We start from the raw sequence: 22,479 nt of genomic DNA, 5'->3' as shown, positions 1-22,479 counted from the left end.
ATTATTCTTATATCTGTGTCTCCTATCTCCCATTGTGAAAATACTGATTCCCAACAATACCAATGTAAGTATTCATTTGCAACTATAATACCCGCATAACAGTACCAAGATAACAGTACCAACAGTGTTGATAATTATGATTACTGAAAAAAATTCAAAGTATTACTGAAAACAAAGTATTATGAAATGGATAAGTAGTGCAGTTAAGCTAATAGTGATAATCTCTCAGTTATTTCAGCTGCCAATGAATTTCTTTGTGAAATCATATTCAAAGTTTTAGAAAAAATGTCGAAGGTCCTGTTCAAGCTTAAAACTATACTTGGGCGGGCACAGTGGCTCACGCCTGTAATTCCAGCACTTTGGGAAGCCAAGCCAAGTGGATCTCCTGAGGTCAGGAGTTCAAGACCAGCCTGGCCAAAATAGTGAAACCCCGTCTCTGCTAAAAGTACAAAAAATTAGCTGGGCGTGGTGGCAGGTGCCTGTAATCCCAGCTACTCGGGAGGCTGAGGCAGGAGAATTGCTTGAACCTGGGAAGCAGAGGTTGCAGTGGGCCGAGATCATGCCATTGCACTCCAGCCTGGGCAACAAGAGCGAAACTCTGTCTCAAAAAAAAAAAAACAAAAAAAAAAACCTTAAATCTATACAGTTGACAAAGCAAAATAACTCATAGGATAATAAATGTATGTAATAAACCAGATAATAGGTGCTCTGAGAAGTTTTGAGTCTATTTAGTCTTTTATCAAAGTTTATTGGCTTATTGCAAATCATTGCATTAACTTTCTGAGTTGGAGAGAAAGGCTGATGAAATTATTGTCGTAGCTAGATTTTTCTCTTTGGATTGGTAAATGTTCTGCATCAATGCCTGACACTGAGACTGCCAGCGGAAAGCTTAGCCATAGCACAGAGTAGAATATGAAAAACTAGGGTGTGTCAAGGCAAAGAAGTTGGAGATTGAAGATGTATGTGCTTGAGCTAAACTCTAGTAGTAATGTCTTTGTGTTCCAAAGTTATTGGTAATATAACAGTAGCAAAGAACCATTTTGTTGCACTAATTAAATTAGTAGTCTTGAGGATTAGTTATTGGAGAAGGATAGAGGTGATCTAATGTCTTTGATTTTGCTAATCATCTTGATGTAGTAGAATTCCTTTATATAGCATTTGGTGTGGTGGCATTGTCAAAACGGATAAGAACAGCTTTTTACTACCTAATAATTGTTTTGTCATAGAGCATTTGATTTACCATGTACTGAATAATTAGCAGTTTTATAGTGGGGTCCTATTGCCTTTTTTCTTTTATTTTTTGTTTTTAAGAGACGGGGTCTCTCTTGACCATACTAGACTCAATCACCTGAGCTCAAGCGATCCACCCACCTCAGCCTCCGCAGTAGCGGGACAAGAAGCGTGTGCCACTGTGCCCAGCTTATTGCTTTTTGTCTATTGCTTTTTTTTTTTTTAATCCTTATAACCTGCCTCTATCAATCTATCTTAAAATGATGTATGAATGTTATTAAGAGTGAATTTATTTTTCTTTTTTTCTTAGGAGCAGCTACCATATCCTAGCTACAATTCTAACTATTGGAATTCTACTGCGAGATCTAGGGCTCCTTACCCAAGTACATATCCTGTAAGACCAGAATTGCAAGGCCAGGTATGGTTTAAAAACAGAGACTTTCTGAACTTTTTCTTAATGAATAGATTTATTTTCAAAACCTGTGCAGATTTTAGAGCAGTGATGAGTGTGTGTTTTTTTTCTTTGCTTTAATGGGCTCCATCAATCTCATCTTAATGTTTTTAGCTCAGAGATAAGGAAATATCTAGGCAAATATACCTATAGCTTGAGGCATAATAAATTATTTTTCAGGACCCAGAAGGAACAAACATAAAATATACTTATTTTTGAAAATTTGACTTATTACAGACATTTAATTTAAAATATTTTAAAATTACAAAAAGTACAGAAAATATATACATTTTAAATCTAGCATGCAGGGCTGGGTGCAGTGGCTCACAGCTGTAATCCCAGCACTTTGGGAGACCAAGGCAGGCAGATCACCTGAGGTTAGGAGTTCAAGACCAGCCTGGCCAACATGGTGAAACTCCATCTCTACTAAAAATACAAAAATTAGCTGGGTGTGGTGGTGGGCGCCTGTACTCCCAGCTACTCGGGAGGCTGAGGCAGAACCGCCTGAACCCAGGAGGCAGAGGTTGCAGTGAGCTGAGATCACACCATTACACTCCAGCCTGGGCGACGAGTGAGACTCCATCTCAAAACAAAAAACAAACAAAAAAACCCCACGAAAATCTAGCATGCAGATTTGTCAATTTCTGTTTGCCACATTTGTTTCAGATTTTTAAGAAAGAAGTAAACCAAATACAATTGAAGCCCAATGACACTTCTTTTCATTTACTGAAATTTTATTTATTTATTTGTTTGAAACAGGGTCATTTTCTGTCGCCCAGGCTGGAGTGCAGTGGTGTGATCTCAGCTCACTGCACCCTCCTCCTCACAGGTTCAAGTGATTCTCCTGCCTCAGCCTCCTGAGTAGCTGGGACTACAGGCACACACCACCATACCCAGCTAATTTTTTGATTTTTTTTTTTTTTTTTTTGAGATGGAGTCTTGCTCTGTCGCCAGGCTGGAGTGCAGTGGCGTGATCTTGGCTCATTGCAACCTCCACCTCCTGGGTTCAAGAGATTCTCCTGCTTCAGCCTCCCAAGTAGCTGGGACTACAGGCACGTGCCACCACACCTAGCTAATTTTTGTATTTTTAGTAGAGATGGGGTTTCACCATGTTGGCCAGTATGGTCTTGATCTCTTGACCTGGTGATCTGCCTGCCTCGGCCTTTCAAACTGCTGGGATTATAGGTGTGAGCCACCACGCCCGGCCAGTTTTTGGATTTTTAGTAGAGATAGGGTTTCACCATGTTGGCCAGGCTGGTCTCAAACTCCTGACCTCAGGTGATCCGCCCACCTTGGCCTCCCAAAGTAGTGGGTTTACAAGCATGAGCCATCGTGCTCGGCCTGAAGTTATATTTATTACCCTATTTGTGTTTTTATGCCTTTACCACTTGCCTGTGTATCCATAAACTTTATATACTTTTATTTTACATGTTTTTAAACTTGAGATGTGTGATTTCATACTAACAAACACACTCCTGCAGCTTGCTTCTTTTGCTCATCGTTGGTTTTCATCTTTCTGTTATATAAATACGAGATAAGAATTTCCTTAGGGTCTGGAATTTTTGGGTTTAGGTGTGTACTTTTTTTTTTTTTTTTTTTTTTGAGATAGAGTCTCACCCTGTCACCCAGGCTGGAGTGCAATAGCGCGATCTCAGCTCATTGCAACCTCCGCCTCTCAGGTTCAAATGATTCTCCTGCCTCAGCCTCCCGAGTAGCTGGGATTACAGGTGTCTGCCACCATGCCCGGCTAATTTTTGTATTTTTAGTAGAGATGGGGTTTCACCGTGTTGGCTAGGCTGGTCTCGAACTCCTGACCTCGTGGTCCGCCCACCTTGGCCTCCCAAAGTGCTGGGATTACAGGCATGAGCCACCATGCCCAGCCAGGTGTGTACATTTTTATTAGATACAGCCAAATTACTTTTCAAAATGGTTGTACTAACAAAGGAGTAATTGTCATATTTGCATATTTCCATTATATTTTTTTATCTAGCCATATTACTGGGTTTTTTTTTTTTTGGCCGAGTCTCGCTCTGTCGCCCAGGCTGGAGTGCAGTGGCGCGACCTCGGCTCACTGCAAGCTCTGCCTCCCGGGTTCACGCCATTCTCCTGCCTCAGCCTCCCGAGTAGCTGGGACTACAGGCGCCCGCCACCACGCCCAGCTAATTTTTTGTATTTTTAGTAGAGACAGGGTTTCACTGTGTTAGCCAGGATGGTCTTGATCTCCTGACCTCGTGATCCACCCGTCTCGGCCTCCCAAAGTGCTGGGATTACAGGCGTGAGCCACTGCACCTGGCTTTTGTTTGTTTTTTTTGAGACAGGGTCTTGCTCTGTAGCCCAGGCTGGAGTATGGTGGCATGATGACAGCTCACTGCATCCTCGACCTCCTGGCCTCAAGTGATCTTCCCACTTCAGCCTCCTGAGTAGCTGGGACCACAGGTGCACATTACTATGCCCAGCTAATTTTTAAAATTTGTTCTGTAGAGTTAGGGCTTTGCCATGTTACCCAGGCTGGTCTCCCAATCCTGGGCTCAAGAGATCCTCCCACTTCAGCCTCCTGAGTAGCTAGGACTACAGGTGTACATCACCATGCCTTGCTAATTTGTTTGTTTTTTTGTAGAGACAGGGTCTTGCTGTGTTGCCTAGGCTGGTTTCAAACCCCTAGCCTCAAGCTGTCCTCCCAAATTGGCCTCTCAAAGCACTGGGATTACAGGTGTGAGCCCCTGTGCCTGGCCTATAATAATCATGTATATATGAACTTAAGGATGAGGTTGATCAGAGATAATGGAATGTAAAATAAAGATCATGTTAGTACTTACCACAAACTTTCATTTTGCTTGTGTCAGCCTCATCCCTGTGACTGAAATTGAGAAGTAGAAGACATTGTTATTGCTAAATGTTACATAGTTGTGGTTTGGCCACATACTATAAAATCCACCCTTCAAAGTGTACAATTCAGTTGATTTTTAGTATATTCACAAAGTTTACCCATTATCACTGTCTAATTCTGGAACACTGTCATCACCCCGAATAGAAACCCTGAACTTAAAATGTCATTACTCCTTCTCCTCGGCTCTTGGCAACCTGTAATCTACTTTTTTATCTCTCAGGATTTTTCTAACCAGACATTTTGTATGGAATCATACAGTATGTGACGTTTTGTTTCTGGCTTCTGTCACTGTGTAATGTTTTCAAACTTCTCCATGTTCTCAGGATATACCAAATTTCATCAATTGATAGATATTTGGGTTGTCTTTCGTTTTTGTCTTTTATAAATGATGCTGCTACAACCTTCATGTACAAATTTTTATGTGGAAATATGTTTTTAGTTATCTTGGGTCTATACCTAGAAATGGAATTGCTTGGTCATAGAGTAACCCTATATGTATCAATTTGAGGAACTAGCAAACGGTTTTCCAAAGGGATTGCACCATTTTATAGTCCCATCAGCAATGTATGAGGGCTCTGGTTTCTCTACATCCTTACCAATACTTATTTTCCTTTAAAAAAATTATTGTAGGCCGGGTGCCGTGGCTCACGCCTGTAATCCCAGCACTTTGGGAGGCTGAGGCAGGCAGATCACGAGGTCAGGAGATTGAGACCATCCTGGCTAACATGGTGAAATCCCATCTCTACTAAAAATGCAAAAAATTAGCCGGGCGTGGTGGCAGGCGCCTGTAGTCCCAGCTACTTGGGAGGCTGAGGCAGGAGAATGGCATGAACCCAGGAGGCGGCTTGCAGTGAGCTGAGGTTGTGCCACTGCACTGCAGCCTGGGCGACAGCGACAGAGCAAGATTCCATCTCAAAAAAAAAAATTATTATAGCCATCTTAGTGGGTGCAAAGTGGTTTTGATTTGCAGTTCTCTGATGACTAATGATTTGAGCATCTTTTAGTGTGCTTATTAGCCATTTGTATATCTTGTTTGGAGAAATGTCTATTTAGATTCTTCGGGCCTGGTGCGGTGGCTCACACCTGTAATCCCAGCACTTTGGGAGGCTAAGGTGGGCAGATTACTTGAGGTATGGAGTTCGAGACCAGCCTGGCCAACATGGTGAAACCCCTTCACTACTAAAAATACAAAAATTAGCTGGGCGTGGTGGCAGGCGCTTGTAATCTCAGCTACTTGGGAGGCTGAGGCAGGAGAATTGCTTGAACCCAGGAGGCAGAGGTTACAGTGAGCCGAGATGAGATCACGCCATTGCACTCCAGTCTGCGTGACAGAGCAAGACTCTGTCTCAAAAAAGAAAAGATTCCTTGACCATTTTAAAATTGGGTTGTCCTTTTATTGTTGAGTTTTAAGCATTCTTCATACATTCTAGATACAAGTTTCTTATCAAATGTAGTCATTCATTGCTTAATAATGGAGATATTTTCTGAGAAATGCATCAAGAGGCAATTTTGTCATTGTGCAAACATCATAGAGTGTACTTTCACAAGTCTAGATGGTACAGCTTACTATATACCTAGGCTATATGGTATAGCCTATGGCTTCTAGGCTACAAACCTGTACAGCATGTTACTGTACTGAATAGTATAAGCAATTGTAACACCATGGTTAGTATTGGTGTATCTAAACACATCTAAATATAGAAAAGATACAGTAAAAATACAGATAAAAGATAACAAAATATTATATCACACTTGTACAGGCACTTGCCATGAATGGAACTTGCAGGACTGGAAGTTACTCTGGGTGAGTCAGTGAGTGAGTGGTGAGTGAATGTGAAGGCCTAGGATATTACTGTGCACTATTGTAGGCTTTATAAGCATTGTACACTTAGTTTACCATAAATTTGTATAACAATTCTTTCTTCAATAAATACTGTAACTTTTTTACTTTATAAACTTTATTTTATTTTATTATTTTATTTTAAGTTTTTTTTTGAGACAGGGTCTCACTCTGTCCCCCAGACTGGGGTGCAGTGGCGTGATCTCGGCTCTCTGCAACCTCTATCTCCTGGGTTCAAGCGATCCTGCCACCTCAGCCTCCCTAGTAGCTGGGACTACAGGCATGTGCCACCACACCTGGCTAATTTTTGTATTTTTAGTAGAGGCAGGGTTTCATCATGTTGGCCAGGCTGGTCTTGAACTCCTGACCTCAGGTGATCTGTCCACCTCGGCCTCCCAAAGTGCTGGGATTATAGGCCTGAGTGAGCCACTGCACCTGGCCTTATAAACTTTTAAATTTTAAAAAGCTTTGACTCTTTTATAGTAATACTTAGCTTAAAATACAAACATACTGTACAGCTGTACAAAAATGTTTCCTTGGGGCCGGGCATGGTGGCTCACTCCTATAATCATAGCAATTTGGGAGGCCAAGGCGGGCAGATCATGAGGTCAGGAAATCGAGACCATCCTGGCTAATACGGTGAAACCCCGTCTCTGCTAAAAATACAAAAAATTAGCCGGGCGAGGTGGCAGGCGCCTGTAGTTCCAGCTACTCGGGAGGCTGAGGCAGGAGAATGGTGTGAATCCGGGAGGCGGAGCTTGCAGTGAACCGAGATCACGCCACTGCACTCCAGCCTGGGCAACAGAGCGAGACTCCCATCTCAAAAAAAAAAAAAAGTTTTATTTCTTTTTTTTTAAAATTTCTTTATATCCTTATTCTATTAAGCTTTTTCCTGTTTTTAAGGTTTTTTTGTTTGTTCGTTTGTTTTTTGTTTTTTTTTTTTGAGATGGAGTTTCACTCTGTCACCCAGGCTGCAGTGCAGTGGTGCGATCTCGGTTTACTGCGACCTCTGCCTCCCAGGTTCAAGCAATTCTCCTGCCTCAGCCTCCTGAGTAGCTGGGACTACAGGCGCTTGCCACCACGCCCGGCTAATTTTTTGTATTTTTAGCGGAGATGGGGTTTCACCATGTTAGCCAGGATGGTCTCGATCTCCCAACCTGGTGATCTGCCCTCCTTGGCCTCCCAAAGTGCTGGGATTAAAGGCGTGAGCCACCATGCGTGGCTGTTTTTGTATTTTTAAAACTGTTTGTGTTAAAAAGGAAGACTCAAACATACATTAGCATAGGCCAACCTAGGGTCAGGATCATCAGTATCACTCTTTCACCTCCTCATCTTGGGGCAATAAGACGTGTGGGAACTGTCATCTCCTATGATCATGCCTGGTTCTGGAATACCTCCCGAAGGACCTCCTTGTGGCTGTTTTCCGGTTAACCTTTAAAAAATGTACAAGTAGAAGGAGTACATGCTAAGATAATGATAACAAATGTCGTATGTAGTAAATACATAAACCAGTAACATAGTCAATTATCATCATCAAGTATTATGTATTACATATAATTGTATGTGTTATATATAACTGGCACACAGCAAGTTTGTTTACACCAGCGTCACCATAAACAGGTGAATAATGCATTGTGCTATCCATATGACAGCTACACTGTTGCAAGGCAATACAATTATTTGGCTCCATTATAATCCTATGGGACCACTGTTATGTATGCAGTCCACTGCTGACTGAAACATAGTTATGCAGTGCATGACTGTATATGATTTGCAAATAGTTTCTTCCATTCTGTGGGTTGGCTTTTCACACTCTTGATGGTGTCCTTTGAAACACAAAAGCTTTTAATTTTGATGAAGTGCAATTTTTTTGTTTTTTATTTTGTTGCTCCTGCTTTTGATGTCTTATCCAAGAAGACTTTGACTAACCAAAGATCATAAAGATTCACTCCTGTGATTTCTTTTTTTTTTTTTTTTTGAGGCAGAGTCTTGCTCTGTTGCCCAGGCTGGAGTGCAGTGGCACAATCTTGGCTCACTACAAGCTCCACATCCCGGGTTAAAGTGATTCTCCTGCCTCACCCTCCCAAGTAGCTGGGACTAAAGGCGCCCGCCACCACACCTGGCTAATTTTTTGTGTATTTAGTAGAGACAGGGTTTCACCATGTTAGCCAGGATGGTCTTGATCTCCTGACCTCGTGGTCCACCTGCCTCAGCTTCCCAAAGTGCTGGGATTACAGATGTGAGCCACCGCGCCCAGCCTGATTTCTTCTTAGAATTTTTTTATAGTTTTAGCTCTCACATTTAGGTCTATGATTCATTTTGAGTTAATTTTTGCGATATGGTGCAAAGTAAGGCCCAAGTTCACTGCTTTACATGTGGATAGTTATGTCTCAGTATCATCTGTTGAAAGACTATGCTTTTTCCACTGAATTATCTTGGTACCCCCTTTTTTTTTTTTTTTTTGAAACAGAGTCTTGTTCTGTCGCCCAGGATGGAGTGTAGTGGTGCAGTCTCTGCTCACTGAAACCTCTGCCTCCCAGGTTCAAGTGATTCTTGCCTCAGCCTCCCGAGTGGCTAGGATTACAGGCGCCTGCCACCATGCTGGGCTAATTTTTTTTGTATTGTTAGTAGAGACAGGGTTTTACCATGTTGCACAGGCTGATCTGGATCACCTGACCTCTAGTGATCCACCTGCCTCGGCCTCCCAAAGTGCTGGAATTACAGGCATGAGCCACCGTGCCCAGCCTTGGTACCCTTCTTAAAAATCATAAATGTAAGGGTTTATTTCCAGACTCTCAATTCTGTCCCATTAATCTATATGTCTTCCTTAAGCCAATACCAAACTGTTTTGATTACTGTGGCTCTGAAGTAAAATTTGAAATCAGGAAGTATGAGTCTCTCCAAAGAGATGGACTCTCTCTCTTTTCTTTTTCTTCTTCCATATGGTTTCGGCTATTCTGGGTTGCTTACATTTTCATATGAATTTTAGGATCAGCTTTTCAACTTATGTGAAAAAGGCAGCTGAGATTTTCTTTTTTTCTTTTTTTTTTTTTTTTTGAGCTGGAGTTTTGCTCTTGTTGCCTAGGCTGGAGTGCAATGGCACGATCTTGGCTCACAGCAACCTCCACCTCCCGAGTTCAAGCCATTCTCCTCTCTCAGCCTCCGGAGTAGCTGGGATTACAGGCATGCGCCACCACGCCTGGCTAATTTTGTATTTTTAGTACAGATGGGGTTTCTTCATGTTGGTCAGGCTGGTCTCGAACTCCGGACCTCAGGTGATCCACCTGCCTTGGCCTCCCAAAGTGCTGGGATTACAGGCATGAGCCACCATGCCTGGCCAGGCAGCTGAGATTTTTATTGAGATTGCATCATAGATCAGTTTGGAGAGTAGCATGTGTACTTTTATAGTTAATGTAAGAGGGAGACAAAACTCAAAGTCATGAATTATAAGTTAATGTTAATTTTTCTGATTTCGCTTATCTTACTGATAAAGATTGCTTTTTCTCATAACATTTTCCCCCTTAGGTAAAGGTATTTATTACATTCATATGTAGGTTCAAAAAAGATTAACTTATAATTTAGTAGTAACTTTTAAAAAGCAACAGTAATAATGTGCAAATGTTTTTAGATACAACATACAAGTTGTTGGATTTAAAATAACCCAAAGGTGTCTAGACATACACCTTTTTGAGGTGAGCACATGTGTATTTTCTGGCGAAACATCACATGGGGATTATACATTTATCATCATCTTTTTTTTGTTTGTTTCTTGAGATAGATAGTCTTGCTCTACCACCCAGTTCATTGTAGCGGCATAATCATAGATCACTGTAACCTTGAACTCCTGGACTTAAGTGATCCTCCTGTCTCAGTGTCCTAGATACAGGTGCGTGCAACCACACCTGGTTAATTTTTAAATATTTTGCAGAGATGGGGTCTCACTATGTTGCCTAGGCTGGTCTTGAACTCCTGGGCTCAGGTGATCTATCTACCTCAGCGTCCCAAAGTGTTGGGATTACAGGTGTGAGCCATTGCACTTGGTCTAGCTTCTATCCAAGATAGACTCCTATAGTGGTTTATAGATATGACTGGTTTCCTTTTTAAAAAATTAAGCAGTATCATGTCTTTACCTTCTGGCTACCTCCTTGGGTTAGCCTTGCCACATGGTCATTCTTCTGTTTGGTTGGTTTTATAAATCTTAAAAATTCTCATTCAAAAGTAGCTATAATAAGCCAAGAATATGTAATTTCATGCATTTATTCTGAGTGTGGAATTTATATATATATATATTTTTTTTTTAAGAAGCTGTTAATGTTGCTAAGGTGTCTGACCAATCTACCAAGTTGATTAGCCTGCCATGTGCCAGGTGCAGTTTATGTGCTATGCAAGTATTAGGGCAGCATTTGAACTAAAGCCTTCCTCATTTTTCAGAACTTCATTCTTTAACTAATAGTGTGGACTCTTGAGAGGAGCATGGAGGGCGATTCATGGAGTAGGGTGTGAACAGCATGGAAGTTCACAATCTCAGGCTATATCTCTGGAAGCAGAAGATATTGTCTCACCCAACTGTTAATAAAGTTCATGAGGTTTTCTCAGTATTATTCAAACTCGGTTGAGTTGCTTCTACTTTGTTCTTAAGTCCTTCTTTTTCCTTTTCTTTTCTTGCTTTTTTTGAGACCAGGTCTCCCTCTGTCACCCAGGCTGGAGTACAGTGGTATGATATCGGCTCACTGCAACCTCCACCTCCTGGGCTCAAGCAATCCTCCCACTGCAGCCTCCTGAGTAGCTGGGACTACAGGCACATGCCACCATTCCCAGCTAATTTTTGTATTTTTTGTAGAGAGGGGGTTGCCCCCACTTATCTTAAACTCTTGAGTTTAAGCAGTCCACCTGCCTTGGCCTTCCAAAGTGCTAGGATTACAGGCATGAGCCACTGTGCTCGGCCCCCATTTTTTTTTTTTTTTTTCTATTTCTCAGGCTGGAGTGCAATGGCATGATTACAGCTCACTGCAGCCTCAATCTCCTCTGGCTCAGGTGATCCTCCCACCTTAACGGCTCAAGTGGCTGGGACCATAGGCATACGCCACTACACCTGGCTAATTTTTGTATTTTTTGTAGAGATGGGGTCTCACTTTGTTGCCCAGGCTGGTCTGGAACTCCTGACCTCAAGCGATCCGCCTGCCTTGGTCTCCCAAAGTGCTAGAATTACAAGAATGAGCTACCACGCCTGGCCAAGTCCTTCATTTTTATCACATACTTTAATAGGTAACAGAAATCTGTTCTGAAACCCTAGAAGCATTTTCTTCCTTTTTGGATTCTGTATTATGACTCTAAATGGTGCAAGGAACTCCTGTATTTTCTTTGCTGTGCTCCAAGTGTCAACCTAAAATAACAACAGAGAGAAGGACTCTTCAAAGAAATGAATCTGTTTGGAAATAAACAGAGAATTACAGTTTCAGATGTGCATACCATAGATAATCATCCCCTGCATATCTGGAGAAGTTGTAGTAAGGGGGAACTTTTAAAGGGAAAGAGGAGAAGTCCATATAAGCTGTTTTGAGACAAACATCATTGGTCACAGGGGCCTGTTGTGGGAGCTGATGTTACTGGAAACTCATTGCTAAGCGAGTGTTCTTATGAAGATGGCTTATGTGAAACTGCAGTCTTGAGGAATTTTTTTTTTTTTTTTTTTGGTCAGAGTTTCACTCTGTCGCCCAGGCTGGAGTGCCATGGTGCGATCTCGGCTCACTGCAAGCTCCGCCTCCCGAGTTCACGCCATTCTCCTGCCTCAGCTTCCCGAGTAGCTGGGACTACAGCCGCCTGCCACCACGCCCGGCTAATTTTTTTGTATTTTTAGTAGAGACAGGGTTTCACCGTATTAGCCAGGATGGTCTCGATCTCCTGACCTCGTGATCCGCCCGCCTTGGCCTCCCAAAGTGCTCAGATTACAGGTGTGAGCCACCGTGCCTGGTTGAGGAATTTTTTGTGATAAGTCCTGTTACAGACATATGTAGGACAAGCAAGATGAGTAGAGCCTACAGGGATTTCTTGTGAGTTTTTAGAAAGCCCTGTGATATAGGCTGGGTGCAGTGGCTCATACCTGTAGTCCAAGCTACTTGGGAGGCTGAGGCAGGAGGATAACTTGAGCCTGGGAGATCTAGGCTGCAGTGAGCTATGATGGTGCCACTGTACTCTAGCCTGGGTGACAGAGTGAGACCCTGTCTCAAAAAAAAAAAAAAAAAAAACCCTTGTGATAATACTTATCGCAGACATGTGTGCATGAGATCCCCTCCTTCGTGACCTCCCCTTCCATTTTGGGTCTGATGTAAGTGACTCCATCTTGGCATTGGCAACTTTCACACAAGCTGCTTTTCAGACAAAGACTTAAAAACTTTGCCACGTTTCTGAAATAGGATCTTTAGCTCATCCTTAACAAACATCTTTAGCAACTGCAAGGCTGTTATATAATCTGATTCTGTGTTCTTTTGTAAACATGCATGTGACAGCTTTGTGATCTGTCAGGACAGTGGTTATTTGGGAAAAGAAGCAATGAACTCATGAAGACATCTCAAAACCAGGAAGTAATTCCAGGAATCAAGGAAATTTTCAAGCATCAAAAGTAATGGCTGGCCAGATGTGGTGGCTCACACCTGTAATCCCAGCACTTTGGGAAGCTGAGGCGAGTGGATTGCTTGAGCCCAGGAGTTCGAGATCAGCCTGGGCAACATGGCCAAACCCTGTCTCTACAAAAAATACAAAAATTAGCCAGGCATGGTGGTGCATGCCTGTGGTCCCAGTTACTTAGGATGCTAAGGTGGGAGGATTGCTTGAGCCCAGGAGTTTAAGGCTGCAGTGAGCCGTGATTGTGCCACTGCATTCTACCCTGGGTGTCTTGGGGAGAAAAAAAAGTAATGGCCAGGCATGGTATAATCCCAGCACTTTGGGAGGCTGAGGTGCCAGGATCACTTCAGCCTAAAAGTTTGAGACTAGCCTGGCAACATAGCGTGACCTCATTTCTATTTAAAGAAAAACAACAACAACGAAAAAAAAAAAACAAAAACAACGCCTGTGAGAAGGGAAAAAGAAAAAAAATAAACAACAAAAGCCACATAAAAGCAATGAGAATTGCACACTAAAGTAACATGAACCCATCTATTGGTTTCAGTGGGTTATCAGTACATGGCCGTCGTGTATTTATTCTTGGAGTATTTCCTTGGAGTATTTTGAAGCAATTTCAGATATCATTTTATCACTTATAAATACCTAAGTATGTTTCTTTAAAATATAAGGAAGTTTTAAAAACATAACCACAATGTTTTTAAACATTTTTAATTAAAAATTAAAACTTAAAAGAAAAAAAAACCTTAAAAATAATTATTTCATATCATTAAATATCTGGTCAGTTCTAACAGTAAAATATTTATTTAGTTAGTTAGCTAGTTGAAGACAGGGTCTTACTGTTACCCAGGCTAGAGAACAGTGGCTTGATTATAGCTCACTGTAACATTGAACTCCTAGGCTCAAACGATCCTCCTGCCTCAGCCCCCTGTGTAGCTAAGGAGTATAGCTGTGCCATACCACGCCCGGCTAATTAGTTGTTGTTTTGTTTTTGTTTTTTTTTTTTTTTGTAGAGATGAGGTCTTGCTGTTTGCACAGGCTGGTCTCAGACTCCTGGGCTCAAGCAATCCTCCCACCTTGGCTTCCCAAAACGCTGGGATTTTTACAGGCATGAGTCTGTGCGCCTAGCCATAACAGTAAAATTTGAAGACTGAATACAATTTTTTCAATGAATAGTCTTTAATCTACTTAAAGATTCCATTATTATAGGACATTTAGGTAGTTTACAATTTTGTGTGATTGTAAATAATGCGGCGATGAAGAACTTCATGTCTATAACTTTTTCTCTAGTTGAATCATTTCCTTAGGATTTCTAGAAGTTGAATAACAGTACAAAAAGTCACATAATGTTTTATTAAGTCTCCAATTGTGTGTGTGATGTATTACGGAGTTCTTTGTTTATGCCCGAAGACCTTAACAGCCTCTTAGTAGTTTTAACATAGGGGTGGTTCATGGTCTTCTGCTCAGGGAATGCATTGCTGACTGTTTATTACACCACATCCTGCATGGAATTCTTTGGTCATGGGTATCCTCATACCTAAAGTGGGAAAGATTATATAGTCTTCGAGATAGAGATGAGTATAGGAAAACTGGATTCTGTGTTTTCACTGTTTTTAAAGGGTAAAGTAGAAATTAATAGAACACGTTGAGGTGATCATTTAAATTTAGCATTAAGCTTGAATCTTTTTTTTTTTTTTTTTTTTAATAGATGGGGTTTGACTATATTCCTGAGGCTGGTCTGTAACTCCTGAGCTCAAGTGATCCTCCCTCCTAGGCTGGATGCGGTGGCTCATGCCTGTAATCCCAGCACTTTGGGAGGCTGAGGCGGGTGGATATGAGGTCAGGAGTTCGAGACCAGCCTGGCCAAGATGGTGGAACCCCATCTCTACTAAAAGTACAAAAATTATAGCATGCCTGTAATCCCAGCTACTTGGGAGGCTGAGGCAGGAGAATCGCTTGAATCTGGGGGGTGGAGGTTGCAGTGAGCCGAGATCTTGCTACTGCACTCCAGCCTGGGTGACAGAGCGAGACTCCATCTCAAAAAAAAAAAAAAAGTGATCCTCCCTTCTCAGCCTCCCAAAGTGCTGGGATTACAGGCATGAGCCTGTGTGCCTGCCTAGCTTGAATCTTGTTTGGATTATTAAACTGAGGATTCTGGGTGTGGATAAGAGTCTGAATAGGTTATTTAAAACTACAGTGAGCAATATATGAGGAGTTTGTTGTTGGTATCATTTGGGATGCAGAGTGATGGTGTAATACAAAGAACTGGACTTCAGAGTCAGATCTGGGTTCATGTCATGACCCAGCCATGATAATACTAACAACAGTCATAATACAAATAATTACCATTTATTGAGCATACTATATGCCAGACACTATGCTAAACCTTTTATATATGTCATCTTATTTAATTTTGACAGTAATCCTCAAAGATACATTTATGATCTTCATTTTCCTGATGGAGAAACTGAAGTTAGGGAAGGTTAAATACAAAGCCTATGGCAGAGCTAGGTCTGCCTCTATAGTCTTTTTAAATAATTTTTTTGTTTTCATATACTTTCTGAGACAGTCTCACTCTGTTGCCCAGGCTGGAGTGCAGTGGTACAACCATGACTCACTGCAGCCTTGACCTCCTGGGCTCAAGCAATCCTCTCACCTCAGCCTCCTGAGTAGCTTGGACTACAGATGTGCGCCATGAGGCCTAGATAATTTTTTTTTTTTTTTGAGATGAAGTCTTACTCTTGTCCCCCAGGCTGGAGTGCGATGGCACGATCTTGGCTCACTGCAACCTCCGCCTCCTGGGTTCAAGTGATTCTCCTGCGTCAGCCCCCCGAGTAGCTGGGATTACAGGCGCCTGCCACCATATCCGGCTAATTTTTGTATTTTTAGTAGAGATGGGGTTTCACGATTTTGGCCAGGCTGGTCTAGAACTCCTGACTTCAGGTGATCCACCCGCCTCGGCCTCCCAAAGTGCTAGGATTACAGGCTTGAGCCACTGTGCCCGGCAATGCCTGGCTAATTATTTTATTTTATTTTTGTAGAAACAGGGTCTCACTATGTTGTCCAGGCTGGTCTCAAACGATTCTCCCACCTTGGGCTCCCAAAGTGCTGGGATTACAGGCATGAGCCACTGTGCCTGGCCTGCATTAGTGATTAACATCTTCTCAAAGTTTTCAAGTTTAGGCATTAAGTCAGGGCATTTCAGCTCTTCTACTAATTCATCTTTTTTTCACTCAACTTGGTTTTTTTCAGAGTTTGAATTCTTATACAAATGGAGCGTATGGTCCAACATACCCCCCAGGCCCTGGGGCAAATACTGCCTCATACTCAGGGGCTTATTATGCACCTGGTTATACTCAGACCAGTTACTCCACAGAAGTTCCAAGTACTTACCGTTCATCTGGCAACAGCCCAACTCCAGTCTCTCGTTGGATCTATCCCCAGCAGGACTGTCAGACTGAAGCACCCCCTCTTAGAGGGCAGGTTCCAGGATATCCGCCTTCACAGGTGAGTTGTTTTCTATTGGGAAAAAAATGAATTCAAAGTCTCTGCCTCTTGTAAACAGTGGAAGAGCATCTGTTCATACTAGTGCTGATTTAATAAGACACTTTTAGATTGGGAAGGCTTTTATATTGATGCCTTTCTTATTTGTGGCAGCTATTGCAGTAAATGGACTTTGGCTGAAGGTACCTTAGATGTCATAATCATAAATTTTTATACTGAAAGTAATCTTTAGAGAGTTGCTGCTTGAAAGTTTCCCTATCTTAGCCTTTTTTTTTTTTTTTTTTTTTTTGTGGCATGATCTCGGCTCACTGCAACCTCTACCTCCTGGGTTCAAGCAATTCTTTTGCCTCAGCCTCCCAAGTAGCTGGGATTACAAGCACGCGCCATCACGCCCAGCTCATTTTTGTATTTTTAGTAGAGATGGGGTTTCACCATGTTGGCCAGGATGGTCTTGATCTCCTGACCTCATGATCTGCTCCCCTTGGCCTCCCAAAGTGCTGGGATTACAGGCATGAGCCACCGTGCCAGGCAAATCTTAGCTTTTTTTAGCGCCCTGTTAGGTTCATTTTTTTTTTTTTTTTTTTGAGACGGAGTCTCGCTCTGTCGCCCAGGCTGGAGTGCAGTGGCATGGTCTAGGCTCACTGCAAGCTCCACCTCCTGGGTTCATGCCATTCTCCAGCCTCAGCCTCCCGAGTAGCTGGAACTACAAGCGCCCGCCGCCGCGCCCAGCTAATTTTTTTTTGTATTTTTAGTAGAGACGGGGTTTCACCTTGTTAAGCCAGGATGGTCTCGATCTGCTGACCTCGTGATCCGCCCACCTCAGCCTCCCAAAGTGCTGGGATTACAGGTGTGAGCCACTGCGCCTGGCCAGGTTCATGTTTTTTTAATATTCTGTGAATAACTATGTTTATTTCTCTGTTCACTTCAAGAGGAGTTCTAACATGTCTTTATTTGTGCTTCCTTATAGCATATGGGTCCGTTTGTTTATAGTATCTATGGGACAGACTTGGGTTTCATCCATTGAATTTTTAGGCCTTATTCCTTCTGAGTTTTATTGTCATTAAATCTACCCCTGGTATCTTTGGAACCAACTTTTTGAGGCTTGGAGAAATTACTGCAGCTGATTAATTAGATTTACTACAGTTTAGTCCAGTAGCAGCTAATGTATACTCTGTTAAGAAGAGAGGAAGCATCTCAGAATCTGCCTGTAGCAGAATATTTTTATTATAAGTTTTTCACAATGACTGGTATATTTCTTCCTCTCAATCTAGAACCCTGGAATGACCCTGCCCCATTATCCTTATGGAGATGGTAATCGTAGTGTTCCACAATCAGGACCGACTGTACGACCACAAGAAGATGCGTGGGCTTCTCCTGGTGCTTATGGAATGGGTGGCCGTTATCCCTGGCCTTCATCAGCACCCTCAGCACCATCCGGCAATCTCTACATGACCGAAAGTACTTCACCATGGCCTAGCAGTGGCTCTCCCCAGTCACCCCCTTCACCCCCAGTCCAGCAGCCCAAGGTAGGAGACCTAAATGTTATTCCTTTGATGTGTGTGTAATTAAGAGAACATAACATGGTTTATATAGTTTCTGTACTGGTTTGTGTTAAATGGGGACTAATTACAAAAAGTTGGTGACTACTTATCTATAGCTTTACCTCAGCTTGGTTTCCTTTTTTTTTTTTAATAGACTTTATATTTAGAGAAGATTTAGATTCACATCGTTTTTGTTAAAAGACAGAAAGATACACATTTTCTGTTTGTTGTAATTCTTCTAAACGTTAAATGCAAAGATGCATTTTACTACTTCAAATAATCTATGAACAGAAGACAAAACCAATGTGAAATATCTGCAGCGTGAGCTTGTATTTAAACCACAGACTTGAACATTATCACTTGTGGCTGTGTTCCTTTTCAAGACCTTGCTTGAGGTTTTTAACCTTTTAGGGGAAAAACTAATTCTTATTAATTAGGTCACAGGATGGACTATGAGGTGCTCATGGTGATGGACCTGCCACAGGGCGGGTTCCAGCCATTATAACTCAAAAATTCTGTGCCTTTTGTCTGACAGGGCACTCCCTTTTATCTTCTTAGGACTGTGTTTTTTTGCAAATGATTAAGGAGAGGGGTCCAATTTTATTGTTAGGGAATCTTTTCATGTACCTTTCTGGTCAAGTGAAAGATGTGGGCTAACAAATTTGATGTTGATGGATTCCCATTAAAACAGCTCTTTTCCTCTTTTTGCTCTCCCACTCGAAGGATTCTTCATACCCCTATAGCCAATCAGATCAAAGCATGAACCGGCACAACTTTCCTTGCAGTGTCCATCAGTACGAATCCTCGGGGACAGTGAACAATGATGATTCAGATCTTTTGGATTCCCAAGTCCAGTATAGTGCTGAGCCTCAGCTGTATGGTAATGCCACCAGTGACCATCCCAACAATCAAGATCAAAGTAGCAGTCTTCCTGAAGAATGTGTTCCTTCAGATGAAAGTACTCCTCCGAGTATTAAAAAAATCATACATGTGCTGGAGAAGGTCCAGTATCTTGAACAAGAAGTAGAGGAATTTGTAGGAAAAAAGACAGACAAAGCATACTGGCTTCTGGAAGAAATGCTAACCAAGGAACTTTTGGAACTGGATTCAGTTGAAACTGGGGGCCAGGACTCTGTACGGCAGGCCAGAAAAGAGGCTGTTTGTAAGATTCAGGCCATACTGGAAAAATTAGAAAAAAAAGGATTATGAAAGGATTTAGAACAAAGTGGAAGCCTGTTACTAACTTGACCAAAGAACACTTGATTTGGTTAATTACCCTCTTTTTGAAATGCCTGTTGATGACAAGAAGCAATACATTCCAACTTTCCTTTGATTTTATACTTGAAAAACTGGCAAAGGAATGGAAGAATATTTTAGTCATGAGTTGTTTTCAGTTTTCAGACGAATGAATGTAATAGGAAACTATGGAGTTACCAATATTGCCAAGTAGACTCACTCCTTCTTAAAAAATTTATGGATATCTACAAGCTGCTTCTTACCAGCAGGAGGGAAACACACTTCACATAACAGGCTTATCAGAAACCTACCAGATGAAACTGGATATAATCTGAGACAAACAGGATGTGTTTTTTTAAACATCTGGATATCTTGTCACATTTTTGTACATTGTGACTGCTTTCAACATATACTTCATGTGTAATTATAGCTTAGACTTTAGCCTTCTTGGATTTCTGTTTTGTTTTGTTATTTGCAGTTTACAAATATAGTATTATTCTCTACTTCTTGGTACATTTTGTAGTAATATGTTTAATATAATTATTCAAGAGACTATATTGACAGCCAGATAGTATGGCAGTTCTGAAAAAATTTATATCTTTTCACCACTTGAATATACTGCAATGTGTAGTGAGTAAATTTTCTCCCTTTTTCTATAGATCATTAGGTTAGAGTTTTTTTCTTCTTCTTCTTCTTTTTTTTTTTTTTTTACCACTTCTGCTGTTCATAGTAGTAGTGGAAGGTGAATTTGGAAATGGCATTGACATAAAATGAAAATGTTTACGGACACTTTTCTTTTTTGCTTTTTTATAGTATTTGGATAAAGATCCACTTAAAAGTTACCTGTTTTTTCCTGTTTTTTTTTTTTTTTTTCCCCCAAAGTGTAATTATGTTTTCACTATTGCTGCTTCTATAGAGGGCATTGTGATAGAGAGTTACAGATGAAACATTAAATGCCACAGTGAGTAGAAATAATTACTACAAAAGGTAATAAATATGATTACTTGGTAATATCATTCTCCATCTAAAATACTAGTTTCACCTGTGAGCAGATTTCAGCTCAGTTTATAGTTAAAAACAATGAGGGTAAAATGGGATTCATGCTCAGGGAATGAATCAGCCATAGTTAGAGTGGGAAATTATTATTTTCTTCATTTAAAGGTAGATTTTATGTTTATTTCCCTTGCATAAGATAAAATTGTCTGTTTAATAAAAAGACATTTATTACCATTATTAACAGTCATTTTAGAGCCAAATTTAAGAAAAGGATATTGAAAGGGTCTTTGCTGGCCTTGTTTGGGTAGCTCTATGCTGTTAGAAGAGACTTAGGTAAATAACTTTTTATGTCTGAGGTGAGTACACAATATTGGTTCTTGGAAAAACAGCTGTTTCTTCATAAGATACCCAAGTGATAATTTTTTTCCCCTAGACTGTCAGGCCTATGAGTAAATACTAAATCTATTAGCTGTCTCCACTTATAAACCAAACCAAACCAATACAAACAGATGAGGAGAGGAAATGTAGTAAAAATACTGGCTGGGTCTTATGATTGGGATGAGTGATTTTATAAGATAATATGGTGATAATTTTATTCTAGGATTTTATTTTTGGCCTAATATAGGAATGTTTAAAAAAGGCTTTTCTATGAAAATTATAAATTTATACTTGAAATTAAAAGTCTAGAAGGGGGAGGACCTTAAAGCTAAGCTACCAGTAAGACAATGAATAATTCAGAAGAGAACACTATTCTTTTACTGACTGAGTGCCCAAGATGCCAATTTCCATGAAGTCTTGATTTATATATATGTACACATGTTATGCACATATATGTTTGTTTTCTAACAGTTATTTTTTAAGCTTTTGAGATAATTTTAGACTTACAGAAGAGTTGTAAAAGTAGTAGAGTTCTTGTATACTCTGCACCCACCTTGCCCTTATGTTAACATCTTACGTAACAATAGAACATTTGTCAAAATTAAGAAATTAACCTTGATATAATACTAACTAAAGTAGAAAGTTTAAAAAGTAGAGATTTTAGTCTTTTCACTAATGTCCTTTTACTGTTCCAAGACCCAGCCTTGCATTTAGCTATCATGTCTACGTCCTGTCTTCCAGTCTGTGACAGTGTATCATAACAGGGGATACCTGATGTTGTAATGTATTTCTGGTGTTGTTAACCTTGATCACTATGCTAAGGTGGTGTCTGCTAGGATTCGCTGCTGTAAACTTACTGTGTTTTCCTTGTAATTATTGAATATTTGCTGGAGATACCCGGAGACTATGCAAATGTCCCGTTTCTGCTTAAACTTTTGCTCATTTTACTATCCATTGGCAGATCTTGCTTGTGGCAGTTACTACTGTGGTGTTCTAATGGTGATTTTCTATTTCTCTCAATCCTTCTACATTTATTATTGGAATTCTTCTGTAAGGAAGAGTTGTCAGTTCTGGATTTATATTTTTAACTATAATAAGATATTCAGGATAAGTATAGATTTAGAACTTAAAGATGTTAAATCATGTTAAAATTATTCCAAATACCAATATCAAAGAAAACTAAGTTGGTAATCTATCTCAGAAAATATATGAACTTAAGAAGGAAAATAGTATTTATGATTTGTAGAATTGGTTCAACTTTTGACTTAATACTGACTTTGGACTGAATTCAAAGTTTTCTTGAAATTTCACATCTGGACTTTTTAAAGTGTCTACATTTATATTACTTTGGGGATCATTTTGTCAAAGTCTTGAATAAAGTTACCCAGTCCTGGCATGATAAACACAACTATGTTTTTTTTTTTATAATAACCCTCTGTTGTTCCAAGTATGAATGCCAATGTAACTGTTTAAACAAATAAGCCCTAATGAAGTATACAGGGGTTGGATTATATGTGTCTCCACATGTTGGTGCAGAATTCTTTTAAATGCTTTTAAAAATGGGGTTCTGAAAACAGTTTTTCAGTTGGTTAATGTAAATAATACCATTAAAGCTAGGCAGGTTAAAAAAATTTTGAAGAATGTAGATTAAATAGGCATAAAAAAAGTTTTTGGGGGATGGATAGTTGATGGAGCTTTTCTTTTACAACTTTACTTTTTTTTACTTCTTTTTTTAAAAAAGTAAGGAGTTTACCTCAATTCGTAGAAGTTACGAGTTTAAAAAGTCAGTTCTATGAAA

At 40.6% G+C, this 22,479-nt stretch overlaps 1 protein-coding gene across 2 annotated transcripts in view; it reads left to right on the top strand.

Moving 5' to 3' along the window:
* BAG4 (BAG cochaperone 4) overlaps window positions 1–22,089 on the top strand; it is a 36,248-nt gene extending 14,159 nt beyond the window's left edge. Inside the window, exons 2-5 of one of the 2 annotated variants that reach the window (XM_004046900.5) lie at window positions 1,541–1,648; window positions 16,279–16,533; window positions 17,802–18,056; window positions 18,795–22,089. In XM_004046900.5, the coding sequence (XP_004046948.1) occupies window positions 1,541–1,648; window positions 16,279–16,533; window positions 17,802–18,056; window positions 18,795–19,280 (1,104 nt within the window). In that variant the 3' untranslated portion in view covers window positions 19,281–22,089. The remainder of the gene's footprint in view (window positions 1–1,540; window positions 1,649–16,278; window positions 16,534–17,801; window positions 18,057–18,794) is intronic. The other variant, XM_004046901.5, reaches the window with a different exon arrangement.
* The last annotated feature ends 390 nt before the right edge of the window (window positions 22,090–22,479 follow it).

Source organism: Gorilla gorilla, chromosome 7 (genome assembly GCF_029281585.2).
Source record: "Gorilla gorilla gorilla isolate KB3781 chromosome 7, NHGRI_mGorGor1-v2.1_pri, whole genome shotgun sequence".
NCBI classification, from domain to species: Eukaryota; Metazoa; Chordata; class Mammalia; order Primates; family Hominidae; genus Gorilla; species Gorilla gorilla.
The sequence above is the reverse complement of the archived record's forward strand: the minus strand, read 5'-3'. Positions and strand labels throughout refer to the sequence as shown.